This window comes from Aphelocoma coerulescens, chromosome 2, assembly GCF_041296385.1.
Source record: "Aphelocoma coerulescens isolate FSJ_1873_10779 chromosome 2, UR_Acoe_1.0, whole genome shotgun sequence".
Classification (NCBI taxonomy): domain Eukaryota; kingdom Metazoa; phylum Chordata; class Aves; order Passeriformes; family Corvidae; genus Aphelocoma; species Aphelocoma coerulescens.
In genome coordinates, this window is record NC_091015.1 from 128,388,884 (window position 1) to 128,400,307 (window position 11,424).

General features: G+C 38.1%; 1 protein-coding gene across 1 annotated transcript in view; it reads left to right on the plus strand.

The window, feature by feature from the left end:
- Positions 1-10,505, plus strand: part of XKR4 (XK related 4) — a 215,506-nt gene extending 205,001 nt beyond the window's left edge. Inside the window, exon 3 of the mRNA XM_069005971.1 lies at positions 9,559-10,505. Coding sequence (XP_068862072.1) covers positions 9,559-10,505 — 947 coding nt within the window. The remainder of the gene's footprint in view (positions 1-9,558) is intronic.
- The last annotated feature ends 919 nt before the right edge of the window (positions 10,506-11,424 follow it).

Genomic DNA, 11,424 nt, shown 5'->3' on the forward strand with positions numbered 1-11,424 from the left:
GAACGTCTAATTTTTAAAACTGTGAAGGTCCATGAAATATTATGCTTAACTGATTTGAACCCAATAGAACTTCAGCCAAATCAATGGCTGAAAACAAAAGGTGGATAAATTCAGACAGAAAAAAATGTGCATTTTAAAAGTCAAGGCAAGTATCCCTTTGAAGGACCTTTTCTCCCTTGTTTGAAATTTTTGAATTCTTACTTACTTCTTTGAACACAATTGCAGGATTCACTCAGTGTTCATGATGCAATGCTCTGTGGCTTATATTTTACACTGATTGTGACTGTGCCATCTCACTTTAAATATATGTCTACATCTATGAAACCCATGATTGATCTATCACATTTTTTGCATGTTTCACTATAAAAATTTAAGATAGTGAATTTGTTGTGACTATGTTAACCTAAAACAAAAAATGTTGATAGGTACTTCCTTTCTCTGAATTTGTACTTTTCTCTACAGGCTTTGAAAAACTGTATTTGTAGTAACTCTCCAATTCTCCTGGGTATTAGGTGCATTCTGCTCCCACATCCTCTCATTAAATCTCAGGAAATAATGTGACAACTTTGATATTCTCAGACATCCATTTCTGAGGCAGCCAGTACATTGTAGGTCACTGGCAGGTGGGAAAACACCCTTCAGAGGAAGGAGGGTTTACAGAATCTTGAGGAATGTTTCATGTATCCCTGTGAAAGGAAAAAATCTTTTTCTTGAGTGGTCCTGGAAGGAACAGGTACAACCTGGCCCCTAAATCCATGACCATGCAAACAGCTTGTGCGTACAAAAATATATTGACATGAAGTGATTACATGTGATGGGTTGACCTTGGACTGCAGTCACTCACCCAGCTGCCCATTTACTCTGCTTCCTCAACATAACACGGTGAGGAAAGAGGATAAAAAACCTTGTGGGCTGGGGTAAAGGCAGGGAGATTCTTTACCAGTTACCACCACAGACAAAACAAACTCAACTTGTGGAAAATTAATTTAATTTATTGCCAGTGAAAACCCATGTGGAGAGTGAGAAACATGGACAAATTAAAGCAAGATTTTCCCCTTACCCCCTTGTTACCAAATCAATTTCATTCTTTCATCCCTGACCCTTCTGCCTTCCCTTCCATGTGGCACAGGATGATGGGTAGCGGGGAGTTGCAATCAGTCCATACCAGTTTCTCTCTCCTGCTTCTTTCTCCTCCCACTTTTCCTCTGCTTCAGCATGGGATCCCTCCTATAAGGTATAGTTCCTTCAAGATAAAACTGCTCCAGTGTGGGTTCTCCAAAGGCCACAGTTTCCTTCAAGAAATATCCATGGGCTACAGAGTGTAAATATTCTCCATCGTGGTCCTTCGCAGGCAGTGGGAAATTACCTGCCCCACCAAGATTCTCTCACAGAATTGCCTGGAGAATCTCATCCCCTTTTTTCTTCTCTCACCTTAGCACTTACACTGCTGTTCTCTCATCCTTATTTGCCCCCCTCCTCCACCTGTTAGACATTTTTAAATGTCCCTTCTTAAATATGTTATCCAGAGGCACCAACATATTGGCTGATGGGCTCAGCTGTGTCTTGTAGTGGCTCACTTTGGAGCTGGCTGGAAACTGGCTGGAAACATCTGTGTCCCACATGGGACAGGCACTGACCTCTCCTCATGGAGGCCACCCCATGTGTCCCTATCCCAGCTCCTAGGCACCTGACACCCAACTGGAAAACAGTTAGAAAACAATTAGAAAACAGTTTCATGGAGAAATGATTAGGAAACAAATACTGTCTCTAGCACCACCATGCTTTCACTTCAAGAGATTTATTTCCAAATTTTGTACCATTTCAGTTCTAGTTTTGTATTGTTGCTCTGACAGTTGTTAGTCCAAAGTTTTATTTTCCTGCCCTTTTTTGATGTGTGGGTTCAGTCCACACCCACAGCAGCACCAAGCCAGCCACCGAGGTCTGTCAGGCCCCGGCCCTGTGAGCTGAGAAGGATGGCATTCAGACTGTGGGGCAGGTGACAGTGACTTTGCAAAAGAAACAAATTCTCATAATAATTTTCTCCCTATTCATGCTTATGCACTCTCATAGACTAAGTACAATATATTTTTTTAAATTGTGTATTCTTTAATAGAAGACCTAAATAATCTAAATGGCATTTGCTGTGTACATCTTTGGGGTTTTTTTATGTTAATATTTTTCCAAGGCATTTCCAATAAAAAAGTTCCAGTTGATCTTGTTTGATGCCATGGAGTGAAAATCTCTGTGGCTGGTTCCACCAAATCAGTGAAGTACCAGGAAAAATTTGTCCAGAAGCTGTGTAAGCAAAAGCATATAAAAGCTCAGCAGAAGAGTACCAGTGAAATTACAGAAATGTGGATCAACAGAAAGGCATTTCCTCAAGAGTTAAGTTCTACCAGGATTTTTTACGTGTCTAGTAAACACCCCCTTTTTATCTCTCTCCTGTTGGGTGGCCGGGAGAAGGGCTGCTGCCGCTGCCATTGGTGTTATGGAAGGTGTCCATGCACACGGAGCATTGGGCAGAGCGGTGCAGGTGGAGCTGTCTCCCATAGATGGTGCCCTGTATTTAACTTAGTGTTGTGCTCTCACAATGTTTCTTAAGAGCTAATGGCAGGGGGTTTGTTCTGCTTGGGGTTGCTGCATCCTCCAAATAATCCCTTGATTTCTGTAAGCTACTTGCAGCAATCTCAAGGCATTGGAAGCCCTGAAATGTAGAAATCATGGAAATGAGCCTGGAGTCAGTGGGTATGTTTGTGCTGCACATACTTCACTGGAATAAAAGACACCAAATTAGCTAACAGACAGGGAGTCTAGCTGTGAAAGTACAGAATCTAAGTTTAGATTCCTAACAGGCAAAATGATCTCATGTTGTCTTGCCAAGCCTGGCAGCACACAGACTGCATGACACACATGAGTACCTGGCAGTTGTCACTGCCAGTGAAGGACTGGACTTGATTGGTAGCTAATAAGGACTCCTAATCTGAAAGTCTGAAGTATAACACATCTTCAGTATAACAAGAAACTAACGAATATTGGAAAAATGTAATTGAAAGGGAAGAGATCACCCAGCATGTGAACTTGTAACTGGCCTTAGCTGGTGTATTCTGGCAGTGCAACTTCCATTCAAGTATCTGAAAGAGCCAATTACTTCTACAGATAGAGGAGAAGGTAGTGGAGCTTTTGGTATCTGTGAAGAAAGAGAGACCTCAATTACTTACTGTGGTCTTTTGAAAGACAGGAGAGAGCCAGCCTTCATGGTTCTTGTGGTCCCTGCATGCCAAGTTGCCTCTCTGTGTTGCTTTTATTCATAGTTTCTAATACAAGTGGTGAAATATTAACAACAAAAACTGACTTAGTTTGGATTTAGGGGCAAGGCAAAAGGAAAGAGTGCTTGATTTTATCTTGAAGCAAAATTATGACCATCATCCATGTATTTAAAACTATGACTGGGATTGATGCTCAGCAGAAGCTTCTCAACACTAACAGTTAGATTTGCTAAGGTGGATATGACCTTGAGTGCAGCAAGAGATAAATCATTAGGCAGGTGTCCTGTACACACCCTGATAAACTCCTAAAGATACAATACAATAAGCCAGAATTTTGGCAGTTAACCTTGGTCATCTACACAGAGTCCAAACCACTGCTGGTAAAAAATTAGGAGTAGGTAAAATGAGTAAGTTTGAAAGTAATACAATATGTAGAATGTTTCTAGACTTTCAGGGGAATGGTAAGTTGTCGTGGAGAGCTGAATTAAAGAAGCAGCTGGAAAGTGTCTCACCAGAAGGGTCTGTTGAAAGCAGCTGAGAGGAATCATGGGAGAAATTATTCCTATATATGCTATCATGTTCTATGAGTATTGTGTAACACGTAGGAGAAATAATATCAGGCATAATTCTGACTTACATTTCAGCAAGTGTTTTTGTCACCCATTATGCTGTATTACTCCACCTCTTTACATAGTGGGAGAAAGTTAAGCTTAATTATGAAACCATCTATGTTGCCTTGAAAATCCCCATCTATGAATGAAGCCTGTGGCAAAAACTGGAAATGTGAACTACTGGAGACTCATCCTCAGACACTGACACTCCCATGTTTGTGGGTAGCAAACAGTCTGAGTGTACAACCACAGGAGTGGAACATTTCAGTAGGGTCCCAGTCCAAGCTAGAGACAATCAGATAGAGTGGGACTCAAGGAAGAAGAAAAAAGTCCTTTTCTGACCTCAGGAAGTTTATTTCAGTTGAACAGAAAGCCTTTGGTCTTGATCTAGCATAGCTAATATATGACAAACTTGCTGACGTGGGAAAGTAATAAGATTATTTTGGCAACATGTTTATGGGGAAATAACCCAGGTGAGGGCAAGAGCTTATATTGCCTTTTGAAAATAGAAACATATTAAAAAAAAGTAAGATTCATCTTTAGGTTTCATCTCACAGTAATGGCCAGGGAATGAGACCCATGAGCATGAAACACATACTGACAGCCTGGACACATGGTCCTTGATATGACCAAAAGCTGCCCTTAAAGCATTCAAAGCCTCCTGTGTGCTAAATCAGATATAAAAGGACAGCTTGTACACCATGACATGCACTGCTGTCATACACTGTGTATGGGAACAAAAGAGTTAGTGCAGAAACCTACAGACTATTGTCAAGCTGCCTGCAAGGCTGCCTCCACAGGAATCTTTAGCTTGTGCCTATACTTGCAGAGCAGCATGGCAAAAGCTCTGTAAATATAGCAAGACATTTTCTGAAGCTGGAGGGATGCAAACATGATATGCTGTTTCCTAAAGGACTAAAATATGAACATTAGAGATCCTTGGCTTCGGTTCAGAGAAGCACCTGGAAGCTTGGATGCATGTAATGTCACTTCTCCAGCTGAGTAGGAAACTCACAAAATAGGCTTTCTTAAAATAATATTTCAAAGTCTCACATCCCAGGCAATGTTGTCACGCCTAGATGTCCTGCTGCATTTGGTATTCCTGCTTTTAGGTGAATTTACTCCTGGAAGTGGTGAGATGAGTACAAGTTTAAAAGGAAGGATGAAGCAGAGACAGACACCTTGGCAGGAGTTTGATTTCTGAAATCAGGTTGAATGTCAAGGAGCACTTTCTCAGATTGGTTCATTCATTTGTAGGGTTTCCAGCTGACTTGAGCTGTTCTGTCCTTATGCTATATGAGATTTATGGACTGATATGATTATAAAAAAGCCATTTATGGACCTAGATATGCCTTTAATCTTTCAAGTCTAAATCAGTTTTCTCACAAATGCCATTGAGGAGAATTTAATTTATTCTCATCTAGTTATTTGAGCTTGTTTGCTTCCTTGAAACAATATTACATTTATAAATATATATATCTCTCTGTATATATTCTCTTTTCCTTCATATATGTTTGCTTTCACTTGTGAAAGCTATGTTTTTGGGCTTTTTATCTTGTCTTTAATGTGCTGTAGTTCATTGCAGTGTATTATGCCTTATATTTAAAGTATCTGTAGAGAAAGGGCGCAATCTATAAAATGCAAGCGCATATCATATATGGAGAAATTAATAATTTCAGGGAAAGAAATTAAAATTATAATCCAATCAATGCAATTCTGGTTTTTGTTTATCAGACAGAAAGTCTGGTAGATTTACTATCTTGAGAACATCTGAAACTCATCTGTAATTAAAAAGTTGTCTTTCCTTTATACAAATAATATAATTAAGTAATGCAAACCATACACAGAATAAAAGAGGTTAAATTGTATTTTTCACTCCAAAGAGATTATAATTAGTTCCTGGCAGAATGTTGTCCTGATACAATGCACTGTTTTCTTGCTGTTTTGACTACTGTGGATGGGCTATGCTGCAAAGTGGGTATGTACACTCCCACCCTTTTCTATTTCAAGTATTTCAGGTGTCCACTTTAGAACCAGACAAAAGCATCCTTTGCCTGATGCTAACTGTGATGTTTATCCTGTGCAAAGCCTCCATTTCTTTCCTCTTCAGGACAGAATTTTAGACATCAAGTCATATACCGTGGAAAATGTTTAAAGGTTCATCTTTAGAAAAGAAAGAAACAAGAACATGCTTTCATGCTTCCTAAGGCCATTTTAGAGAATTTCTGCTTTCCTGTTCTTGTAATAGTCTGTAATGGATGAGCATATAGTTGGTTGTGGACATATTCACTGGGAATGGCTATTTAGTCTTAATTTCCAAGATCAAGACCCTAAATACAAGTCTCATAATACAAGAGAGTCAAATACACCAGAGAGCTTCTGCAATACCCAAAAATTTTGCAGGGACTGCAGATGAGCAAGTGGGAAAGCTGGTTCTTGTTCTTGATGAACAGTGGCTCCACAGATCATGTCCAATCTCTGTTCACTTCTGAGTTGCAAATAAGTCTTCCTGACTGCAGAAGTTAAACCACCTGCATTGCTAAAGTTTTTGTTTGATAGTAATAGAAATTTCTTTTAGTTCCTCTTTTGAAATAGGGATAAAGAGGTTTATATGAACATATAGTCAGCAAATGCATCACTATATTCTAATTAATGAATTATCCATTCAGTGCTACAATAATTCACTTTATTTCTAACCATTCCCAGTGAATTATTTATATAGTGACATTTATTAGCAAGCTGCCATTTGCATCACTTTTACATCATTCTTCTTATTATTAATTTACTTCCAATAATTCTTTAGTGCTTGCTCTCATCAATAAAGAAAAATGGATGGAGCCCATGAAGCATTTAACTTTATCTTAATTCTATATCCCTAACACCATTGCCAATAGCCAAGAGCAGATGCATAATATATTAACTGGCAATTCTTCCCTTTTGTGCCTTTCCTTGTCTCCTTTTCTCTCCCATATGCCAGTATCCCTGAGTTTGTTCTGTAAAAGCAGAGGATGATTCCTTATTAATGACTATTTAAATAACAGAATTACATAGCTATTGTACTTGCTTCTTAATGTCCCAGACAATGACTATGAATTAATTAGCATTAGAACAGTGGAAATTTCTATGAATTTAACATTATATTCTGTATGTATAGTTGAATGATTTTACACTTCCTGATGCAAAGCTGATGATATCTCTACAAACCTCTGGGGGAGTGTGTGAGGTCGTTAAAGTTAGACTTGCAAAGAAAATATATGGATTTCTCGCTCACATTATTTTTTCCTGTGCTGATAATGCTATTCTTGAGTTCTTGTTCAGAGTGGCTTGTTTGTATTGAAAGATTCTTTATCCTACTCATCTACCTTTCCCAACTTTTCCTTTCATGAGGGAAATGAACTGTGTTTTTTCAAGACTTAAAACATTCCTACAGGAAAACAAGAACTTACATTTTTAGCTCCCAGGGTTGTCATCAGAGATAATGGATACAGAAAGGCAGCCCAGTGTGAAAAAGCAAATATACAGGTCAGAAATGAAAACACCAATTTATACCATGTCTCTTTCCTGTCTTCATTGCTGATAGCTTATTTTCTCCATGAAGGAAGATTCCAGAAGTAATGCTGGTGTTTTGTCAAGCAGGCATCTGCATGGGAAGAAAAGTTATGAAGTTTTATTAAAAATTCTCCCTGGAATCCTAAGTTTGCTCTATATTTCTGCTGATTGTTTGTTATTATTTTATTTTTAAAGCAAAGGGGTTTTAAATTCATGGAATCATGGGGGCTCACAACATTATTAGCACCCTGCCAGAGAGGGAGAAACATTGGCAAATAATCCCTCCTGAAAGCAATTAATCTCTCTGTACTACTTACTGAGCAAAATCTTAGTGTGTTAAGCCAAGTGAATTGCTTAAATAGATGTTATTTCCATAACTTAGATTTTTTTCTCTTTTAAAATAACGGGTTTGGGGGTTTTTTTCAAAGTAAATAGCAACATGTATTTAGGCTTGAATTTACCATTCTCCATTAATACAATTTCTTAGCATCTATAATATTTAAGTAATATATTCTTGATTGTTAAGTTCTAAAGAAAGCTATTTAATAGGGAAGAAAAATACTGGCTATGCATCCAGAACCAAAGGTTGTCGAAGTGATTAAACATCTTTTAACAGCAGACAAAAGAAATGTTTTCTTCATGTCAGTTTGATTTACTTCAATATCTAGTTCAAAGTTAAGGAACTGCTTAGAAATAGAATAAGCTGAAGCATCATTATCTTTAAATGGTCCATGAATAAATTCTCAGTCTGAGATGCTGAGACTTATGAATTCATTCATTAGCTGTATGTAAAATTAGCTTTGGTAATAAACCGGTTTTACGTATAAAATGTTTGATACATTTTCCTCTGTATACAACACTTACTGCAATTTTATTCAAATAATAAATACACTTGAAAGGCAAGGATTTTGCATTTCAATTGCAATTCCCATTTCCATCCAAAGCAGCTTGATGCAAGTTGTAAGTAAATAAAAATTAATCTTCTAGTAAAGAAGAATCATCATTCATTTCTAACAGAATGTTATGTAAGTATAAAGTATTTGAATAATTATGCTGAGCTATACCATTTTTGAACTGGGAATGTAAGGTGTTTTTCTGGTAGTGTATGGAAGTAACAGATTAGTTTAAAAGTCAGGCTGAGTTTTAAAGCAACTTTTTTTTTCCTAAATTTACCTATCAACAAGAATCAAAATCCCTTGAGGGGAAAAGACTAAAACAAACTCAAAATAAGTATAGAAAGGTCTATTTTTTAAAAAATGGTTTTACAGTTTTTGTATTTTCACAAAACTAATGCTTGAAATCTTATGAGAAATAATCCCATATTGAATGTTTTAAATATTTGTCAGGTTTTACTAAAATATTATAGTTTAGGGCCTTGTAAATAAACAATTGTGTGATATATAGGAGATAGAATGGCTATATAAATTCAAATATATAGCCCCCTACTTTAGGAGCATCTTTACTCAAAATTTTAATTCAGTAAAAAATTCCAGGATTTCTAAAATAAATTTTATTTCCAGCTGGAAGAAAATAAGTTCTGATATTTTCTACTTATTAAAATTCTGTTTAAAAGTGGTGAAAATACCAAAATGGGCCTCAGCAAGAGTAAGGCAGTCTGTTTAAAATTTGATGTAACAAGAGTAACATAAATTTATTTTTAACATGTAGATTTAAGCTCACACTGTTATTGATTTAGTTTATGTAGATGATGCTGGCATTTTAATTAGAAAGACTTGGTTGCTTTATATAAGGCTTCTTTAATGACTTCTCAAAATCAGAAAATTAATATTCTTTCTTGAAAATAATAACTGCAGTAGATCCCCTTAAGTCTCAGAGCTGACAGAGACACCTATTCCCGATCGGCTCAGAGTTGTGAATTAATTATTTTGTTTCAAATACATAGTTGCTAGAGAAGAGGTTCAGAGTGTGATAGCCACTCTTGTTTGTGTGTATCCAGTGTCGTAAGGGAAATGAAATCTCAGCAGCAGAAGTCCATTTCTCTGAGCTAAAGGAGAAGGAAGAGATTTATTGTGCCAGTGGTGGTGAACATATTTAAAGCAGCAAGGATCTCACTGTTTTCAGCCAAATGCTGACATACTAATTGTGCCTTAACTTCTCTTGTTTCCTCCTAGGTCTTACTGCTGCAGCATCCCTTGTATCCCTGGCTTGGGCTCTGGCTTCCTACCAAAAGGCCCTCCGTGACTCCCGCGATGACAAGAAACCCATCAGTTATATGGCTGTTATAATCCAGTTTTGCTGGCATTTCTTCACAATTGCAGCAAGGGTCATTACTTTTGCTCTCTTTGCCTCGGTTTTCCAGCTGTACTTTGGGATCTTCATCGTGCTGCACTGGTGCATCATGACCTTCTGGATCGTTCACTGCGAGACAGAGTTTTGCATCACTAAATGGGAGGAGATAGTTTTCGACATGGTTGTTGGGATAATCTATATCTTCAGTTGGTTCAATGTCAAGGAAGGAAGGACACGCTGTAGGCTTTTCATTTACTATTTTGTCATCCTTTTAGAAAACACCGCCTTGAGTGTTCTCTGGTATCTGTACAAGGCCCCTCCAATCTCTGATGCATTTGCCATACCAGCACTGTGTGTAGTGTTCAGCAGCTTTTTAACAGGCATTGTTTTTATGCTAATGTACTATGCCTTCTTTCACCCCAATGGACCAAGGTTTGGGCAGTCACCAAGCTGTGCTTGTGAGGACCCTGCTGCTGCCTTCACCCTTCCCTCAGAAGTGGCCACAAGCACACTACGCTCCATCTCCAACAACCGGAGTGTCACGAGCGAGCGGGATCAAAAATTTGCTGAGAGGGACGGGTGTGTGCCTGTGTTTCAGGTGAGACCCACTGCACCATCCACACCTTCATCCCGGCCACCAAGGATTGAGGAGTCTGTCATTAAAATTGATCTGTTCAGGAACAGGTACCCAGCATGGGAGAGACACGTGCTGGACAGGAGCCTGAGGAAGGCAATCTTAGCATTTGAATGTTCCCCTGCTCCTCCACGGCTGCAGTATAAAGATGATGCCCTTATTCAGGAGCGCTTGGAATATGAAACCACATTGTAAACAAAGAAAAAACACAGCTTGAAGAAGCTCCAGCGTTACAGTCCAAATTAAGGGTTGACAGTAGGGCTGTAGGAATAACTAAACTGCGTACTACAAGTAGAGCAGCAAGCTATAGTGTTCTTAGTCTGGCTATCATCATGATTATCATTTGATCCACTGTGTGCAGTCTGTCTGCAGGACACTGATACAGCAGCATCGTCTGAAAGCCTCAAAAAACCCCAAACCCTGACCCACACATACAAATCAGTTACATCAGCTGGAGGAACTCACCCACCACCCCTTACTGCTATGAAACTCTGACTGCACAGTACTTACAATCAAACCAATAAAAAGGCTCTGGCCAGAGCTTTCAACTTTAGCCAGTAGTGCATTTTATTTTAGAAATAAATGATTGATATTTCCATAACCAATGGCAAAATCAAAGAAACCCCACACCTTTTCACAAATAACAAAACTATCACACAGTGTTGCTGTAAGGAAAACTCTTTTCTGGGGGAAAAAACAGGAGCTTAGTAGTCTTCAACACTCCCATAAATCAACCATTCAGGTTAGAATAGGTTTGCAAAATAGTTCTTAATTAAAAAGAAACGTCATCATGTTTATAAGGCTGTCAAAGGAAAAGAAACTAAATTCTGATTAATTAGGTCATTAAAATTAATACTACCAGAACTGTTTGTTTCCTGTGGAATTTCAAAGTCTTTATTAAACGCAATTTAACTTCTTGATGTTATTTTCAACAGAAACTCTATGCAGCTCACTTCTGGTTTTGAGGAGAAATAAGGAGCTCTAGCACGTAGTGATATTCATTAAATGATAATCATGATTCAGTGTTCAATTTGCAAAAAAAAAAAAGTAAAAGAACAAGGAAGTATAGTTTTCATATTCTAAACTTTTTGGAGGACCCCATTCAGATATTTCA